Source organism: Meriones unguiculatus, chromosome 2 (assembly GCF_030254825.1).
Source record: "Meriones unguiculatus strain TT.TT164.6M chromosome 2, Bangor_MerUng_6.1, whole genome shotgun sequence".
Lineage (NCBI taxonomy): Eukaryota > Metazoa > Chordata > Mammalia > Rodentia > Muridae > Meriones > Meriones unguiculatus.
The window spans coordinates 50,520,472-50,541,419 of NC_083350.1; the positions used below are offsets into that span (position 1 = coordinate 50,520,472).

A 20,948-nucleotide genomic window follows, 5' to 3' on the forward strand; every position below is an offset into this window, starting at 1 on the left:
CCAAAGATTGACAGAGCAGGGGGTGGAGATTAGGAGACTTCAATGAGGAACTTCAGAACACAAGATGCTAAAGATAAGATAGTTCTGGAATCCACAGAGATCAACAGAAAGATCATCAGTCACCAGAGAACTCTGGAAACAACATTGGAAAGAATGGAGAAGCAGATTCAAAATGGCTGCTTCAAAATTAGTAGCTAAAACAAATGGGGGAAATGTAGTATGATGTATTTTTGTGCCTGACCTTCTGTAGGACCCACAATGGCTAGTCAACTGACTCTTTGCGGAGGCTTAACCATTAGAACTGCTTGAGCCTATGACCTTTAGTGTCAGTTACCTCCTTGACTTGACTTCAGGGAACAGGAAAGGATATAAAAAGCCAGCAGAGGCTGGCAGAGGAGGAGTGGCATCTATGTGGCAGGAGAGAAGGTTCCAGGAGCCAGAGGAGTAGGGCTGGAGAGAAAGAAGAGAAAAAGAGAAGGGTCCAGCTGGCAGGGGAAGAGTAGGGTCAGAGAAGATAGTTGATGCAGGAAGAAAGAAGATTGAGTAGTTCTAGAGAAAAGAAGAGTCTGATCACAGTGAAAATAAGGGAAGGCAGTTCTGTCAGGAGAAGCTGCGCTGAGCCAGAGAAGATCTTGTTAGGAGACCATTAGAAGAACCCACACAAAGTAGGAAATAAAATAAAGGAAAAAAGTTACAGTTAGCATGTAACAGGTCATATATTTAATATGCAAACCAATAAAGCTACAGTTAGAATATAATAGGCCCTACATTTAATAATAGCAATTACAGTATATGAAAAAATGGGAACACCTTGGAAATAAATGTTGTAATTATGTGGCAAAAAGAGAGAGTAACCCGCAATTGGGAGGCAGAGACAGATGGATGTCTATCACCTTGAGGCCAACCTGGCCTCTAGAGTTAGTTCTATGAGCGCCATAGTTACATAGTGAGACCCTGTTTCAAAAAGCAAATAACAACAACAACAACAACAAAAAAGAAAAACAAAAACTCAAAGACAGGTAAAGTAAAATACATTTTGTTCTGTAATACTTGAGTTAAAGTAAAACATAAGTTGTAATATACAGAAATTGGGTTCTTAATCTTCATTATACTTGAAACTACTAAGTGCAGGGGATAGCAAGAAATAAACAAAAATACCACCACATTGAAGTAATAAAGTAAACTGCATAAACGTTGATTACATTGTCAATACTTAGATAAAATGATTCACTTTTTAAAGAGAACCATTTTACCATAGATTTGCCAAAAACACATATTCACAGACACAATTGAAACATTAACTGAATACAAAGCTATCCCTGCAGTGGGAACCTTCTTTAACTTCTCTCTCAGGGTTCTGAAACAATGACTTGGGAATCATAGGTTTGAGGAATTTGAACTCACCAGTCCCAGAGTCTCCTGTCAGACACACCTCATACTGGTAGCTCTGGGACAGAGTCCCAGTGCCGCTGATATCCACTAAGTGGCCAGGAAAGTGTCCCTCAGGCACAGAGCAGACCCCTAGTGAGGACTCCCTGGCCTTCCTGCACAGCCTCAATCCCACGAACAACAGCACAGACAAGAGGAAGAGTGAAGACACAGACGCCAAGGCAATGACCAGGTACAGCGTGAGCACATCTTCATCATCCTGTGCGGGGTCGCGCGCCACCTCTGGCAGAGGCAGGTAGGGCTGGGAGAAGCCATCCACCAGCAGCACATGCAGAGTGACACTGGCAGAGCGCTGAGGATCACCATTGTCCTTGACCAGCAGCAGCAGCCTGTGCTTGGGGGCATCGCGCTCACTCAGCAGCCTGGTGGTGCGCACCTCGCCATTGTGCGCCCACACGCTGAACAGCCCTGGCTCCGTGGCCTTGAGCAGCTGGAATGACAGCCAGGCATTCTGGCCAGAGTCGCGGTCCACTGCCACCACCTTGGTGACCAGGTAGCCAGGCTCAGCCGCCCTGGGCAGCAGCTCAGTGCAGGGCGCAGAGGCGTTCTGCAGAGGGTAGAGCACGAAGGGTGCATTGTCATTGTCATCCAGCACCAGCACATGCACCAGCGCCTGGCTGCTGAGTGCGGGGGAGCCTTGGTCTGTGGCGGCCACGAGGAACTCGAAGGACTTTAGAGCCTCGTAGTCCAGGGACCTGAGCGCGAACAGCTGCCCATTATCTGAATTGATGGAGATGAGCGAGATGAGGTCCAGCTGCGGGTCCTGTGATGGCAGCAGCGAGTAGGTGATATGGGCATTGGAGCCTGAGTCTGAGTCTGTGGCTCTGATGGTGCCTATGTGCAGGGCGGGGCTGTTGTTCTCGCGGACAGACAGGGTGTAGGAGGATTGGGTGAAGGCGGGGGCGTTGTCATTGATGTCGGACACCTGCACTGCTATGGTGTGCTGGATTGTGAGCCTGGGTGAGCCCATGTCGGAGACGGTGATGGTGATGTTGTACTCGGCTCTGCTCTCTCTGTCCAGTGCTCCTTCTGTCACTAAAGTGTAATAATTCTCAAAAGTTGACTTCAAAAGAAACGGAAGTTCATTTGGAATAGAACACACCATCCTTCCATTATCTCCAGAATCTGGGTCAGAAACACTGAAAACAGCAACTACAGTCTCTGGGGAATTTTCTGGGACTTGTATTGTGAGCTTCCTGACCATCAACGCAGGAGCATTGTCATTCACATCCAACACCTTAACAAGAACACTGCATTTGCCTGAAAATCCTCCTCCATCTGTGGCTGCGATTTCTATATTGTAAAAGCTGGTTACCTCGAAATCCAACTCTTTTCTCAATCGAATTTCTCCTGTGGTTTCATCTATTACAAATGGTTGAGGTACTTCACTGCCTTGGAACAGAGAGTAGGCTACATTCCCATAGATTCCAGCATCTAAGTCTGTGGCAGAGACCCTGACAACCAAGGCATTGAGGGGGCTGTTCTCAGGGACCTGCACCTCATAGAGCGACTGTACAAACTGGGGGGCGTTATCATTGATGTCCACCACCTCAATGCGCACTGTGGTGGTCCCAGACCTGGGAGGGGTCCCCCCATCCAGAGCAGTGAGGGTTAAAGTGAGCTCAGGCTGCTCCTCCCTGTCCAGGGCTCTGTCCAGCACCAGCTCTGGGTTTTTGCTGCCATCTGGGCGACTGTGAGTAACAACGTGGAAATGGAGGTTGGGGCTGACTGTGTAGTTCTGAACAGCATTGCTCCCTATGTCAGGGTCCTCCGCTGCCTTCAGAGGAAACACAGTGCCTGGCTGGGCGCTCTCAGGGATTGTTAGAAGCATTTCCCTCTGGGGGAACTCTGGAGAATGGTCGTTTATATCTGTGAGCTGCAAGTCAGTTTGGAAGAACTGCACAGGGTTTTCCATTATGATCTGGAAGTGCAGCACACAGGGATCTGTCCCCCCACACAGCTCCTCGCGATCTAGCTTTTCTTTCAAGAACAGAATCCCAGTCTCAGCATCCAGCTGTAAGAGCTCTTTGTTTTCTTTATAGTGGATTTGCGCGCCTCTAGTGGCCAGCTCCCCAACCTTGAGCCCCAGATCTTTTGACAGGTTAGCCACCAAGTAGCCACTCTCAGTCTCTTCTGGCATGGAATATCGAATTGCCTCAGAACCAGCCTCCCACAAAAGCAGCAAGATAACAAGAAAAACGACTTGCCTTTGCTGTGGCGTCTTTGCTGGTGCTGTCTCCATTGTTCAGATTCAGCCCAGAGGGTGCTGCTTCTTCAAGGCGATTTCAATCCACTCCCATCCGATTTTGGAGATGCTTTTCCCCCCAAATTCTTCCATAAACCCTACCCAATTACCTCCTCTTTGAGAAGCTTCCTTCCAAAGTTCTGACTGTCGGGTTAATGAGATGGCTTCCTGGGCATCCGCAGAATCCAATCTTGATATTCTTACCCTGCAGCGCCACCAAGCGTCCTTATTTGATCTTGCAGTTCCTTTTCCCATTTCACTCCACATTTTAACCTTGATGTTTTCAATATTGTCGTAATTTACACTTGCAACCTGAATTGTAAGGTCAGTTCTCAGCAACTGAAAGTTCTAAATGTAATTTTGTTGAACTAATTCTTTTTTTTTTTTTGCTATAAGAATAAATTAATCTTTTCCCATAAGAGTACTGAGTATATGAATTCAGTTTCTTATCTTGGTTTACAAAATTGATTTATACATTCTATATTTGCTTTGCAACATACCATACATCCAGAAAGGAAGAAAAAGTCATAATTACATAACTCAATGAATTTGTATGTTTTATTTTATTTATTTATTTTTTTTAGCTTCACTTATATAGTATTTAAAATAGGCCAAATTCAAAGAGAACCTTAGCCTTCTACTCTTTGGTCACTTTACTTCTCCACAAGACTAATATTTTTTTTTCATGTTTAGTTTTACTAAAACTGTCGAAGCATGAGCATTCCAGTTGCGTCATATCCCTCTAAGCATTTGGGGTTGTCCTCCCAATTTTTTGCACTTGAGTGTGTGGTGACTCCATAGTGTAAATTTTTAGCGCTTGTGTGTCACTCATGAATTTATGCACATTTCCATATTTATGGGTCATCAGGTTATATTGTTTCGAGGTGCTTGTTCATGTCTCATATATTTTTCCTGATATGGAGCTTCTGTTTGTTGTCGTTTTGAAAAAAAAAATCTCATACATTCTGTCTATAATCTCTTTTTCAGATATATATGCTGAAATATCTCCCACTGTGTGTCTTAAATTTTGTTGATAATTGTGCTTTGATCAACAAAACATGTCGATTGTGTTTAGTTTTATTTGTTAATACCTTTCAGTTTTGTTTAGCACTTTTAAATTTCCATTACTGGAGTTCATAAAAAATGTGTGTACATTTTTAAAATTTCCCTTTCAGACACAAACATATCATACACTCGAACCATGTTTTGAATGCGTTAGGTTGGTATTCTTGACTTCCAAATGCCTTCACACCATGTTACAAAGGAATGTGCCTGCCCGCTCCTGATGGGTTACCCCGTCCCAAAGCAAGGTGGTTACATGTCTGCCCCCGTGTTCCACTTCTCTCTCTCATGGTCATCTAGTACTCTGTTGTTTTCATTACTTCAGACTCATTACAGATTTTGTTGAAAGGAAAGTGTCATTTTTTGAAATAAACATGCCTTTTTTAATGAGTATTTTTAGAATCACAGAAAATGACTGGGAAGTGCAGATATTTCTAACATACCCTCTCTTTCTCTCCACACCATGTGCAGCCTTTGTCATTATAGGTCAAGCTCTCATACAGGTACATTTTTTACAGTGGATAAGCCTGCATATGCATCCCTGAGTCCATATTTCAAATAAGGTTCCCTCTTGCTGCCTATAGGCATGGATAAATTTAATCCCACGTGCACATAATTTTCCTGAATATCATATTTTCACTCTTTTCCCATCTTCTAAATCTATTATTTTTCTCTCCTTTTTTGTTGGATTATTTGGAAATCACTGACAAATTTTCTGCCTCTATAGTCAGAATTTTACACTATTGAGGTTTTTTTTTCAGCTGAGGTTTTATGGCTTACAAATGTGCACTTAAGTTTCTCAATGGCTTTCTGTAGACAGATAGCTCATTTCTTTTGTTATCAAATAACAGTCTTCTTTGTGTATTCCCACAGAGCCAGAGAACTGTAAAATCCCTGGGAACTTTTGGGGTCACTCACATATACTATCGTATCATCTGTGAATAGTGATACTTTCTAATTTGTATCCCTTGATCCCCTTTAGTTGTCTTATTGCTCTAGCTAGAACTTCCAGTACCATATTGAAGAGATAAAGAGAGAGTGGGCAGCCATGCTTTGTCACTGATTTCAGTGGGATTGATTGAAGTTTCTCTCCTTTTAGTTTGATATTGGCTATAGGCTTGCTGTATGTTGTCTTTATTATGTTTAGGTATGTGCCTTTTATTCCTGATCTATCCAAAATTTTAAACCTGAATTGGATTTTGTCAAATGCTTTTTCAGCATCTAAGGAGATGATCATGTTTTTTTTTTTCTCTTTCATTTGTTTATATGGTGGATCACATTGATGGATTTCCATATAATGAAACACTCCTGCCTGCCTGGGATGAAGTGTATTTGGTCATGGTGGATGATATCTTTGATGAGTTCTTGGATTTGGTTTCTGAGTATTGAGTATTTTTGTGTCAGTGTTCATATAAGAGATTGGTCAGAGATTCTTGTTCTTTGTTGGGTCTTTCTGTGGTTTAGATATCAACGTGACTGTGGCCTCATAGAATGAATTTGGTAATGTTCCTTCTTTTTCTATTTTGTGAATAGTTTGAAGAATATTGGAATTAGCTTTTCTTTGAAGGTCGGATAGATTTCTTCACTGAAACCATCTGACCCTTTGCTTTTTTTGGATGGGAGACTTTTGATGATAGCTTCCATTTTCTTATGGAATATGGGACTATTTAATTTATTTACCTGATCTTGATTCAACTTTGGTATATGGAATCTATCAAGAAAATTGTCCATTTCATTTAGATTTTTAAAATTATGTGGCATATAGGCTTTTGAAGTAGGACCTAATGATTCTTTTGATTTCCTCAGTGTCTGTTGTTATGTCTCCCTTTTCATTTCTGATTTTGTTGATTTGGATAGCGTCTCTCTGCCCTTTAGTTAGTTTGGGAAAGGGTTTGTCTATCTTGCTGATTTTCTCAAAGGACTAGCTCTTGGTTAGCTTTATTCTTTGAATTGTTCTCCGTGTTTTTTGATTTGTTGATTTCAGTTCTGAGTTTGATTATTAACAGCTGTCTACTCCTCTTGAATGTGTCTGCTTCTTTTTTCTTCTAGTACTTTCAGGTGTGCCATTAAATTGCTTGTATGAGATTTCTCATATTTCTTTATGAAGGCATTTGGTGCTATGAACTTTCCTGTTAGCACTGCTTTCATTATGCCCCATAAGTCTGAGTAAGTTGTGCCTTCGTTTTCATTGAATTCTAGAAGTCTGTAATTTTTTTTATTTCTTTTCTGACCCAGCTGTTATGACATAGAGAGTTGTTCAGTTTCCATGTATTTATAGGCTTTTTGCTATTTCTATTATTGTTAAAGTCTAGTTTTAGACCATAGTGGTCTAAGAGGATACAAGGGGTTATTTCAATCTTCTTGTACCTGCTAAGGCTTGCTTTCTGCCAGACTTTATGGTCAATTTCAGAGAAGTTCCATGAGGTGCTGAGAAGAAGGTACATACATTTGTGTTTTTAATTATTTTCTGCTTGTGTGCATGAGAATGTACGTCATGAGGGTGTGAATGTCTTGAAAAGAATGTTAGATTCTTCAGATCTGAAGTTAAAGGCATCGTGATCCCCCTGATAGGGGTGGGTGCTTAAAACCGAACTCCTAGGCACTTGTTCTTAACCTCTGAGCCATGTTTTCAAGCCTTTTATTTTATTTTTTGTATTTATTTTAGGTATCTCATATCAACATGCCTTCTTTCCACTAATTTTATATTCATTTATTGTTATGATGTTTTGTCATTCATGGAGTTTTATGACAGACATATTTCTATTATGGAATTGCCTTTTAGTCTTAGACTTCAATTCTTTTAAGAAACTCTCTTTTTCTTTATTTGTATAATTGGTTCATGTTTCAAAAATATTTATTTTAATGACATTGTTAGTGAATTTCAACAGGTAATTGGGCTGTTTTCTCTTCTTGGTTTTCTTTATATTATCGAGTTTTGTGGCATGCACCTACCAATGGTTGGACATTTATGTTCTTCTATGAGGAGCTCACCCTTTGCTCTTAGTTGGATAATGAAATATGTAGAACAGTCGCTCTAATCCAAACAGCTGCTGAGCATTGTCAGGATTCTCTCAAGACCTTACAAGCATCTGACCTTGACTTGTTTCAAGTTGAAAGCATGAGTTATCCAGGCCAGTCCCAACCTCTACTCTTTGCACTTTGTACAAAATCTCATTCTGCCTTCAGAGAGTTTTCCCGTTACAGTCTTAGTCTTCTCTCCTGGGGGGCTGAGTTGACAAGTGCCCTGGAAAGAAGACTGGCTGTATGCTTGAGTCCTCATTTCTGTCAGAGGTGACTGAATTAATGTTGGCTCTATCATGAATCTGTTCATTATTCTTTGAGAAAACTGTCTGTAGGATTCAGTTCTTACAAAATATCAGCTTCCTGTTGGTTTTAAGGAGATAATTTATGACATTTAGTCAGGGTTTTTATAGTTGTTTTCTGATGTCAAGTAATCCATCTAAGTTGGAAGGGAATTCTACCAAACAAAAATAATCATTAACTTCATGTTTTAAAATATATGTTTAGAGTTTTGATCATGAAGGAAGAGAGGGAATTTTTCTCTTCATAATGCCATGGTGAATGAACATAAGGTCTTGCACCTATGAGCCAAATGCCCTATTGTTGGGCTACAACAGCTTTTTTCCCCAGTTCAGGAGGGCATCCTGAGTAATGGACACACGCCAGAATAGTCATCTTAACACATAATAGATGTGTAATTAGAATTGTCTGTCATGTGTAAGTCTTCTTTTTTTTTTTCTTTTTTAATTTTTTAATTTTTTTATTTTTTTTTTTCCAATGCAGTTTATTCAGGAACATTGAACAATCCTCGGACCCCGGGGAAAGCCAGCCCACAGCTTAAATAGCCTCTGGGTAGCCGACCCAGGCGTGCCACGGGGGCAATGCAGATAGGTCCACATACATGGAAGCAAGCCAGATCCTCAGCCTTAGCCAAATGTGGAGTTGTTCGTGACAGAGAGCACTCACCATCGGGAAGGTGGAAGGCGGAAACCAGCTCCATCTTTAAGGCATAGCATTCCGCAGCTCTCTACAGTTCCCCCTTTTTGTTTTAGACGCATCAGGCAAGAGTAGAGGTCTGATCTCTGATATTAGAAATAAATTGGGACTTTGTACAGATGTTCATTTAGGTGTCATCCACCCAAAGAGCATCAGACCCGTCCGATACCTTTTTCTCAGAGGCGGGACCTGGGACATCAACCCGCATGCAATGTATTTGAACTTACTTTTCTTCATTTTTACATCTCTCACTTCAATTTTAAAACTGAATAACAAAAATTACATTATTAAGGATAAGAAATGGTCAGGATATTTTTTTATATTTCATTACATCCTTAGGAGGGATAAACATTAATCATAGAATGATGCAAATACTTAAACTCCAGAGGAATGACACCTGATATTTAAAACAAAGTGAAATCATGACCAATGTTTATATATTATGTACATGCATGAAAATATCATAAAAATGCATTACTTTGTACAATGATATATACTAACTAAAAAGTTCAACATATGAATAAAGATATTACATTGTTAACCCAACACTTCTACTGTTCATAACCTGCCAAAAGTTCAACAAAGTGTTCCTGCACTTGTATTATTTAAACATACCTACTTATAAATCACATAATAAGCTTATTTAGGTCATTGAATATAAGTAAATTTTAGTTAGTTTAAATTTATGATTGTTCAAATCAATTAAGAACCAATAATTTTTTCTATTATGCAATAGTCAGAACAATTGAAACATTAAATCAACTAAGTGTACTTCAAGGTTACATGAAATAGTAAACAGGAGATAATTAAATATCACAAAAAGAATTCTTTTGCTTTTAATATCTACAAAACAATATAAAGTGAACATTTTGAGAAGTAACAACCAGAATCAAATAGAATATTGAAATTTCCAGAAATTTCCTGTGTCTTTTGAAAGGTGAGGTGAAGCTGCAGGAAAATCAAAGAAAACATATGTATTAATAGAAACCAGAGATAGGGCCACAGTGACCAGCATGCTTCGAATGCACAAGTCCCTGAATATGCTATCCAATGCCATGCAACATGCAATCTGTCTCACTTATGTTTCCTACTCAGAGGATATAATACCACAATTAAAGCAAGTTATGGAAGAAAGGGATTGTGTTGGCTCCCAGTTCAGGATTACACCATGATAATGAAGGTGACAGACAGAAGCTTGAAGAAACTGGCCACACTGCATCTTCAGGCAGGAAGAAGAAAGCGATGAACACCTGTGTTCAGTCCACTTCCTCCTCCTGACACAGTCCAGGACCCCAGCCCAGGGAGTGGGGCCACCCACAGTGGTCTTCCATGGCTGGTCTTCCATCCTCAGTTGACCTAAGCAGCATGATGTTTCATAGGTGTACCCAGATGTTCTAGATCTCAAGTTGGCAACTGAGATGAGCACAAGACTCACAAAGGCTACATTTACAGTTTTATTTGTAGAACAAACATATGAGCACAATCAGAATATGAGACCATCAAAGGTTCTGATTCTTTGGAGGCTTTAGTAGTTGCTTCTGTTATTCAGAGTAGTTTTTACACAGGATTGTGTCAAGCAATCATTTAACAGGATTATGTTATTTTTCAATGTGCTTGTTTCGTTTTGGTAGTTGGAAATGCACCTCAGGCCTGACAGTTGTCCATGGTTTACCAGTGATTATACCCTCAGTCTCTTATATTTAGAGATAGAGATGACAAATCACTAAGATGTAAGGTTATCTCTTTAATATTTACAAATGAGAATATTGAAAACCTAATATAATTTACGGAAAAAAAGTGCTAGATTTGTGGTGAGCAGAATACTGCAGATAACATCTAACATGTGGCTTTCATAAGATGAAAAAGGTCACAGCTCTAGTGTCTTAATATCTTAATACAGTGATTCTTTATAATTCAAAAGACAAGTATGCTAATTGTTTTGCACTTGTCGATGCACTGTAACTAAAAAGAATTTCAGTTGTGATTAAAGTGCTCACGAATAGAATATATGGTTAGCTATAGTGGGGTTTATTTTTGTGCCTGCCCTCTTAAGGGAACCACAATGACTAGGCAACTGACTCTTTGGGAATGTTTGGCATTTAGAATTTCTTGACATTATGGCTTTTAGTGATGGTTGCCACATGGACTTCTGGGAACAGGACAGGATATCAAAAACAAGTAGAGGAGTAACAGCCATGTGGCAGGAGAGTAGGGTCCTGGAGACAGAGAAGTAGGATTGAAAAGAGAAAAGAGAAGAGTAGGATCTATCTGGCAGAAGACTGGGGTCAGAGAGTAGGGTTAGAGAAGACAGTTGATGCCGGAAGAAAGAAGACTGACTAGGGGCTAGAGAAGAAACTGAACACAGGGAAAATAAGAGAAGGCAGTTGAGCCAGAAGAATCTGTGCTATTGTTAGAAGACAGAAAAAGAAGCCGCTTGACAGTACAGTTAGTTTTAGACATTAATCTTGTATAGCCCGTAGAGCTTACGTATGTCATAGTACCCCGGCAACCACAATTGTGTTGATCCTGGCAACCTCCACTGTATTCTGTTTCTGATAAAGGTATAAAAAGTCTGACTGTGTGTAATAAAATCATCTCAACCTCAAAAATATAAAAGAAAAAGGAAGAAAAGAAACAGAAGTCACAAAGAAACCACACAAAGTAGCTAAAGAAAGTAAAGGAAAAAAAACCATATACAATTGGCACCCAATATGAGGCAAGTGGTCTGTAGGAGGAAAGAAGCTTTAACAGATAAATGCCCACCGATGTGGCTAGGCAGAATAGGAGGCTTGATTTCAAGTACATTAGAGCAAAAGTAGGGAAAAGAAGGGATGGATACTTTGTTTCAAAAATCTTACAGGGCATTTGCTGAGGCTGTCGTTGGTACAAGCCTCACATGGTTTTTAGCAGCAGTTTGTTTTCTCCTTTTCCTCATTCTGGGCTATTTTGTTTATAAAACACTGACTGACCCATCTGAAAATGCAGGTGGAATTAGAGGATTTTGGAAATCAGAAAACAGAGGAAAGACTGGCTTAACTACTTGAAAGGGTGAAATTAAAGAAGCATGGGGATCAAAAATCAGAAAAACACCTGACTCAGCAACTGGAAAAAACTATAGGTGGAAATAGAGAAACTTGAAAATCAACAAAACAACAAAAACAAAACAAAGGAAGAAAAACATCAAGGGAGAACAAATAGGTTCACTCTCAGTGACTGAACCACAGATAGGGAGTTTTCCAAAGGTAGAAAGAGGGGAATGAACTGTGTCAAAGGGCAATCAAGTCAAAGAAATGAAAGAGGAAGAGGATTGTCAGATAAGACAGCCTTTATCAGGAGGCAGCGTTAAACCCATGACGTCTATTGAGGACAGACAGTCCTGGGTCCCCAAATCACCACCAGCATTTCCAGTAGTTATTCATCATATGCCTGCTAATGGGGAGAATCCACAAAGTTATGATGAAATAAGATGGCATCCTTTCAGAAATGATAAGCCTAAAACCTTTTAAAGAGGCAATGATGGCTTATGGGATGCATTTACCCTATGTGAAACAAATACTAAATAATTGGGCCACTCAAAATAGAATTATTCCCTAAGTTCGGAGGGGATTGGTAACCTCCGTATTAGAGTCTGGCCCTCAGTTTCAATGGTTTTCATAGTGAAGCAAAGTCAATAATTTGGAATAGCAAAATAAAGCAAAGGGAATTAATATAGTGAGGGAGCAGTTGATAGGTGAAGGTCGGCATACTGATGTAGAAGAGCAGGTTTACTTTGAAGATGCAATCTTAGAACAAGGTCATTTAGCAGCTTTAAGAGCTTGAGACAAAGTTGAGTAACCAGGAAAGGAGTCTACATCACTTAGAAAAAATTAGACAAGGCTCAGGGAAAGCCTTCACTGATTTTTTAATAAAGATGAATCTCAGCAGTAAATAAGACCATATTGGACCCTGAAAATACAGCTGTTGATAGAGAACTTGGCATTTGAAAATGCAAATACAGAGTGTAAAAATTTATTAAACCAATAAAGGCATGGGCATCACCCACGGACGAATGGATAAACAATATTGGTTTTAACATATACAATGCTAATATAATAGGTCAAGCTATAGATAGAAGTCTCTGATATCAAAGGTCTGGTGCTTTAATTGTGGAAAATATAGACTTTTGAAACAAAACTGAACAAGGCATTTCTAAAGGCAATAGTTTTTTCCAAATTTAATTTTTTTATGTAAGCTCACTTGTTACTATTTCCCTATATCAAAGACAAAGCTGCTCCATTAGCAGGATCAGGAGGGTTTGAAAGTACTGGAAAATACGTGTTCTGGCCGACAGTTGTTAATGATCAGAGGCAAAAATTAAATTTACAAGTGAATAACATTGATGTATTTTTGTGTCTGGCTTTCTATAGAAGCCACAATGGCTAGTCAACTGACTCTTTGTGGAGGCTTAACCATTAGAACTGCTTGAGCCTATGACCTTTAATGTCAGTTACCTCCTGGACTTTGGGGAGCAGGAGAGGATATAAAAAGCCAGCAGAGGCTGGCAGAGGAGGAGTGGCATCTATGTGGCAGGAGAGTAGGTTCCAGGAGCCAGAGGAGTAGGGTTGGAGAGAGAGAAGAGAAGAAGAGAAGAGTCCAGTTGGCAGGAGAAGAGTGGGGTCAGAGAGTAGGGTTAGAGAAGATAGTTGATGCTGGAAGAAATTGTGGTGTTTTTACACAATGGAATACTACTCAACAATCAAAAATGAGGAAATCATGAAATTTGCAGGAAATGGTGGGATCTAGAAAAGATCATTCTGAGGGAGGTATCCCAGAAGGAGAAAGACACAGATGGTATATACTCACTTATATAGACGTATAAGATGTGATAAACATAATGAGATCTATACACCTAAAGAAGATAAACAAGAAAGAAGACCCGGGGTAAGATGATCAATCCTCACTTAGAAAGACGAATGGAATGGGTATTGGAAGTAAGAGAAAACAATTAACAGGAAAGGAGCCTACCACAGAGGGCCTCTGAAAGACTCTACCTAGCAGTGTATCAAAGCAGATACTAAGACTCATAACCAAACCTTCGGCAGGGTGCAGGGAAACATATGAAAGAAGGGGGAGTTAGTATGACATGGAGAGTTTAGGAGCTCCACAAGGACCAAATATATCTATCTGGGCACAGAAGTCTTCTATGAGTCTGTTTATCCAGCAAAGGACCACATATGGATACAACCTAGAACCTCTGCTCGGATGTAGCCCGTGGTAGCTCAGTATCCAAGTGGGTTTCCCTAGTAAGGGGAACAGGGACTATTTCTGACATGAACTCAATGGCAGGCTTTTTGACCTCCCCACCCCTCCAAGGGAGGAGCAGCCCTGCTAGGCCACAGAGGAGGACTTTGCAGCCAGTCCTGAAAACACCTGATAAAACAGGGTCAGATAAAAGGGGAAGAGGTCCTTCCCTATCAGTGGACTTGGAAAGGGGCAGGGAGAAGATGAGGGAGGAAGGGTGGGATTGGGATGGAATGAGGGCGAGGGATACAGCTGGGATACAGAGTTAATAGAATATAACTAATAATAAAAATAAAAATAAAATAAAAATTAAACCATGTTGAAGTATGTGGCAATAAAAAATAAAAGAAATAAATCTGCTGGTCTATTTCTAATGTAGGGAGATAGCATTATGTATATGGCTATTAATGACAAAAAAAAAGAAAGAAGATTGAGTAGTTCTAGAGAGGAGAAGAGATTGATCACAGTGAAAATAAGAGAAGGCAGTTTTGCCAGGAGAAGCTGAGCTGATCCAGAGAAGATCTTGTTAGCAGACAGAAGAAGAACCCACACAAAGTAGGAAATAAAATAAAGGAAAAAAGTTACAGTTAGCATGTAACAGGTCATATATTTAATATGCAAAAGCAATAAAGCTACAGTTAGAATGTAAGAGGCCCTACATTTAATAATAGCAATAAAATAACATGAAAAAGATGCAAACACCTTGGAAATAAACGTTGGAATTATGTGGCAAAAAGGGAAAGTAGCCCACAATTGGGAGGCAGAGACAGATGGAAGTCTATGAGCTTGAGGCCAGCATGGACTCTACAGTTAGTTCTATGCTCACCAGAGTTACATAGCGAGACCCTGTGTCAACAAAAGAAAACAAAACAAAAACAAAAACAAAAACTCAAAGACAGGTAAAGTAAAATACATTTTGTTCTGTAATGCTTGAGTTAAAGTAAAGCATAAGTTGTAATATACAGAAATTGTGTTCTTAATCTTCATTATACTTGAAACTACTAAGTGCAAAAATTAAACTAAATAATACCAAGAAATAAATCCAAAACAACACATTTTAGTAATGAAATAAAATGCATAAACTTTGATTACATTTTCAATACTTAGATAAAATGATTCACTTTTTAAAAAGAACCATATTGCCATAGATTTGCCAAAAAGCATATTCACTGACACAATTGAAACATTAACTGAATACAAAGCTATCCCTGCAGTGGGAACCTTCTTTAACTTCTCTCTCAGGGTTCTGAAACAATGGCTTGGGAATCACGGGTTTGAGGAATTTGAACTCACCAGTCCCAGAGTCTCCTGTCAGACACACCTCATACTGGTAGCTCTGGGACAGAGTCCCAGTGCCGCTGATATCCACCAGGTGACTAGGAAAGTGACCTTCAGGCACAGAGCAGACACCCAGAGGGGCCGCCCTGGCTCTCCTGCACAGCCTCACCCCAACGAACAGCAGCACAGACAAGAGGAAGAGTGAAGACACAGATGCCAAGGCAATGACCAGGTACAGCGTGAGCACATCTTCATCATCCTGTGCGGGGTCGCGCGCCACCTCTGGCAGAGGCAGGTAGGGCTGGGAGAAGCCATCCACCAGCAGCACATGCAGAGTGACACTGGCAGAGCGCTGAGGATCACCATTGTCCTTGACCAGCAGCAGCAGCCTGTGCTTGGGGGCATCGCGCTCACTCAGCAGCCTGGTGGTGCGCACCTCGCCATTGTGTGCCCACACGCTGAATAGCCCTGGCTCCGTGGCCTTGAGCAGCTGGAACGACAGCCAGGCGTTCTGGCCAGAGTCTCGGTCCACAGCCACCACCTTCGTGACCAGGTATCCAGGCTCCGCTGCCCTGGGCAGCAGCTCAGTGCAGGGCGCAGAGGCGTTCTGCAGAGGGTAGAGCACGAAGGGCGCATTATCATTGTCGTCCAGCACCAGGACGCGCACCAGCGCCTGGCTGCTGAGTGCAGGAGAGCCTTGGTCTGTGGCAGCCACGCGGAACTCGAAGGACTTTAGAGCCTCGTAGTCCAGTGCTCTGAGCGCGAACAGCTGCCCGTTATCAGTGTTGATGGAGACCGGAGAGGTGAGGGCCAGCTGCGGGTCATTGGTCGGCAGCAGCGAGTAGGTGATGTGGGCATTGGAGCCAGAGTCTGAGTCTGTGGCTCTGATGGTGCCTATGTTCAGACCGGGGCTGTTGTTCTCGCGGACAGACAGGGTGTAGGAGGATTGGGTGAAGGCGGGGGCGTTGTCGTTGATGTCGGACACCTGCACTGCTATGGTGTGCTGGGTTGTGAGCCTGGGTGTGCCCATGTCGGAGACAGTGATGGTGATGTTGTACTCGGCTCTGCTCTCTCTGTCTAGTGCTCCTTCTGTCACTAAAGTGTAATAATTCTCAAAAGTTGGCTTTAAAAGAAACGGAAGTTCATTCTCAATAGAACACACCATCCTTCCATTATCCCCCGAATCTGGGTCAGAAACGCTGAAAACAGCAACTACAGCATCAGGAGTGTTTTCTGGGATGGAGCTAGTGAGCGACGATATGGTGAGTTTAGGGGCATTGTCATTCACATCCACCACCTGTATAGCTACACTGCATTTGCCTGAAAAGCCTCCAGTGTCTGTGGCTACAATTTCTATCTTATAATATGGAGTTGTCTCAAAATCCAACTCTTTTCTCAGATGAATTTCTCCTGTGGTTTCATCTATTACAAATGGTTGAGATGCTCTACCACCTTGGAACAGAGAGTAGGCTACTTTCCCATTCATCCCAGCATCTAAGTCTTTGGCAGAGACCCTGACAACCAAGGCATTGAGGGGGCTGTTCTCAGGGACCTGCACCTCATAGAGCGACTGTACAAACTGGGGGGCATTATCATTGATGTCCACCACCTCAATGCGCACTGTGGTGGTCCCAGACCTGGGAGGGGTCCCCCCATCCAGAGCAGTGAGGGTTAAAGTGAGCTCAGGCTGCTCCTCCCTGTCCAGGGCTCTGTCCAGCACCAGCTCTGGGTTTTTGCTGCCATCTGCAGGATTGTGAGTAACAACATGGAAATGGAGGTTGGGGCTGACTGTGTAGTTCTGAACAGCATTGTTCCCTATGTCAGGGTCCTCAGCTGCCTTCAGGGGAAACACAGTGCCTGGCTGGGCGCTCTCAGGTATTTTTAGAAGCATTTCCCTGTGAGGGAACTCTGGAGAATGGTCATTTATGTCTGTGAGCTGCAGGTCAGTTTGGAAGAACTGCACAGGGTTTTCCAGAATGATCTGGAAGTGCAGCACACAGGGTTCTGTTTCCCCACACAGAGCCTCACGGTCCAGTTTCTCCTTCAAGAACAAATTTCCTGTCTCTGCATCCAGCTGCAAGAGCTCTTTGTTTCCTCTGTGATGGATTCGAGCCCCTCTAGTGGCCATTTCCCCAATGCTGAATCCCAGATCTTTTGCCAAATCAGTCAGCAAGTAGCCACTCTCAGTCTCTTCTGGCATGGAATATAGAATTGCCTCAGAGCCAGACTCCCACAAAAGCAACAAGATAGCGAGAAAAACGACTTGCCTTTTCTCTGTCCATTTTACTGGTGCTGTCTCCATTTTTCAGATCCAGTCCAGTGGGCACTGCTTCTTCCAGTTGTCTTCAATCCACAAAGATTGGTGATAGATTCCCGAATTAAGTCTTCCTTAATGCCTCACTGTCCTGGAGATTTCTTTCCTAGCTCACACTTAAATACTTTCTTCTTCTTCTAGGGAGCAGACAGCATTCTGATTTCCAGCTCTTGCGACTTCCTGGGTATCTGCTGAGCCCGTTATTCTCATTCTTAGTAGACACCGCCACCAAGCGTCGCTTTTCATGATTGCATATAGTTTGTCACGAATTCTAACCCTACCTTTGAGCTGTAGCTGCACCCTGTAGCTTATTTTATGTCAGTTCCTAAATACCAGTAGTGCTAAGCATACCTCTGCTGAGCTAAAACTAAGTGAAAGAATATAGCATACTAATATTTTATAGTGATCTTATAAAATTCTTTTGAAAATATGAACTGCCTTTTTATGGGCTTATAATTTATTAAATTGAATGTTTCTGCTAACTTTACCCAGAAATAATTGAAGTTTATACAATTTATTTTTGTTTTGATGGAGAAAATACATTCAAAATGGACACAATGGGAATATTTTTCCATGGTTAATATGTTCCTATAAGCAGAACCTAAAGAAAAGCTAAACTATACCAAAATCCACCATGCTCTCTCTGACCATTATTTAGTGACCAACTTTCTCTACAAAAGCAGCATATTAAATGTTATCATAGCACATCACTCCTTCTCTGTTAGAACTTTTATGAAATATGTGTCTAGAGTATTCTCTTGTGCTAATTGTCTGCCGTACAACATTGACTTTGTGAAGTTATTTGTGATATGATTTTCTTACTAGTTTTCTTCTCATTGTTTCATATTACTCCCCTGGAGAAGTGTGCCTTGATTCATTTTGTCCACTCCAGTTGGTGAACTACATTAGTTTTTAGTTTTGAACTTTGTTAAAATGTAATTCCATGAAAATTATTGCATTTGCCATTTTGCTGTATTTTGTGTTTATTTTGAACTTATTTCTAGGAATTGGATTACTGTGCATGAAAATGTGATAACACACCACAAGAACACTTGCTCAACTATGTTTGTAGTAGCTTTATTTGTAATAGCTATGAAAACAACCTAGATGTCCCTCAACTGAAGAATGGATAAAGAGAATGTGATGCATTTATACAATGGAGTATTACTCAGCCCTAAAGCAAATAACATCAGGAAATTTGTAGGCAAATGGATGAAAACTAGCAAAACTTATCCTGGGTGAGGTAAACCAGATCCAGAAAGACAAACATGGTATGTACTCATTTAGAAATGGATGTTAGCTATAAAATAAAGGATAACCATGCTACAGTCCACAGACCCAGAGACACTAAGTAACAAGGAGGGCTCAAAAGGTTAGGAGGACCCATTCATCTCTCTGGGAACAGGGTACTAGATTCCTTGGAGCTGGAATTAACATGCTCTCTAGTGTAGGTGTTAGGAACTGAACTCAGGTCTTTTGAAAGAATGGCAAGTGCTCATTTCCAAGCAATCTTTCCACATTCCATTTACACATCTTTATCACCAAGACCAAATTTTAAACTACATTTTTCTTTTGATATTGTATATTCTGTAGCTTTGGACAGAGTAGTTTCTTGACCTCCAAATCCTTTAAATCTACCTATTTCTCCCTTCCTCTCCTGAATTTCTAGAAATCATTGATTTTTTTTTTTTTTTTTTACTGTCAGTACAGCATTTTCCAAAATGTCATGTAGGAATAAAAGAATATAGAATCTTAGTTTGGCTGTGTGTACTTACTATGCACTTAAGTTCTTGCAATGCCCTTCTATGAGGTGATAGCTCTTTTTGACGTTAAACACTTCGTTTTCTGCTTCCACCACAATGCACTTATCCATTGAACCACTGAGGAATCTCTGTTACTTTAAAATTTGACATCTATGAATGACCTTTCCAGAAACATCCATGCTTAAGTTTTTGTCTGGATGTGTTTTCCATTCCTCTGCATGAATACTAAGGGGTATGACTGCTGGATCACATAGTAAGAATACACTCAATGTTGCAAGAAACTACCCAACTGTCTTCCAAAATGGCTACATCAGTTGCCATTTCCATCACCCATGAAGCAGAGTTTTTGGTGCTCCATCACCGCATTTGGCGCTGTTGGTGTTCTGCAATTTGTACATTCTAGTAGTTACGTTGCGCCATCTCGATGTTATTTGAATCGGCATTTCATGAATGACATACAATGTGTAACAGCTTTTCATGCCCATACTGACCACCTGTGCATATTGTTTGCTAATGATCATTGGAGCACTTTCACATGGCACTGATTTCTTTTTTATTATTTCTTCACAATTGATTCGTTATATATCCCGATTGAAACCCTCTCCCCCAACTCCCTAAGTCCCACCCTTCCTTTCTCTTCCCCTATCCCCTTCCCCTAGTCCACTGAAAGGAGGAGTTCTCCACTATTGCCATCTGCCCACAGCTTGTCAAGTCTCATCAGGACTGCATGAATCCTCTTCCTCCATGGCCTGGCAAGGCTGCATCATCAGGAGTGAGTGATCAGAGAGCAGGCAACTGGGTTCATGATAGAAGCAGCCCCTGCTCCCCTCACTCTGAGATCCACATGGAGACTGAGCTGCCAATCAGCCACATCTGAGCAGGGGGTCTAGGTCATCTCCATGCATGGCCGTCCATTGGTGCATCAGTCTCTGCAGGACCCTCTGGGCCCAGATCTTTTAGTTTTGTTGGTCTCCTTGTGGGACTCCTGTCCCCTCCATGTCCCTCTAGTTTCAACCCCTCTTCTTCCATAAGATTCCCTGCACTCTGTTCAAAGTTTGGCCCTCAGTCTCAACATCTACTTCAATCCCCTCTTGAGTCCAGCATTTCAGAGGACCTTCTATAGTAGACTCCCATCCTGTTTCCTCTCTTCCACCACTTCTGGTGTCTATCCTGTTTGCCCTTCTGAATAAGATTTAAGCATCCTGCCTAGTGTCTTCTTTATTGTTTAGCTTCTTTAGGTCTGTAGATAGCTGTCCTATGTTATTCGGCTAATATCCGCTTGTTAGTGAGTGTATACCATGCCTTTCTTTCTGTTTCTTGGTTACCTCACCCGGAATGATCTCTTCTAGTTCCATCCATTTGCCTGCAACTTTCATGATGTCCTTGTTTTTAATAGTGAAGTAGCAGTGTATAGATGTGCCGCAATTTCTGTATCTGTTCCTTCATTGTGGGACATCTAGGTTGTTTCCAGATTCTGGCTATTACAAATAAAGGTGCTATGAACATAGTTGAGCGAACGTCCTTGTTGGATTCCAGAGAT

At 41.2% G+C, this 20,948-nt stretch overlaps 2 protein-coding genes across 2 annotated transcripts; both read right to left on the bottom strand.

The window, feature by feature from the left end:
• Positions 1-705: 705 nt before the first annotated feature.
• Positions 706-8,637, bottom strand: LOC110544786 (protocadherin beta-6-like). Its single transcript, XM_021630624.2, has one exon. It carries the CDS (start codon positions 3,689-3,691, stop codon positions 1,298-1,300), a length of 2,394 nt encoding a protein of 797 aa, XP_021486299.2. The 5' UTR covers positions 3,692-8,637; the 3' UTR covers positions 706-1,297.
• A 165-nt stretch (positions 8,638-8,802) lies between these two features.
• LOC132652328 (protocadherin beta-6-like) lies at positions 8,803-18,121 on the bottom strand. The gene is made up of 2 exons (XM_060377381.1): positions 15,347-18,121; positions 8,803-9,721 (listed from the first exon to the last, which is right to left on the bottom strand). The coding sequence occupies exons 1-2, from the start codon at positions 17,631-17,633 to the stop codon at positions 9,663-9,665; spliced, it is 2,346 nt and encodes a 781-aa protein (XP_060233364.1). The 5' UTR covers positions 17,634-18,121; the 3' UTR covers positions 8,803-9,662.
• Positions 18,122-20,948: the final 2,827 nt, after the last annotated feature.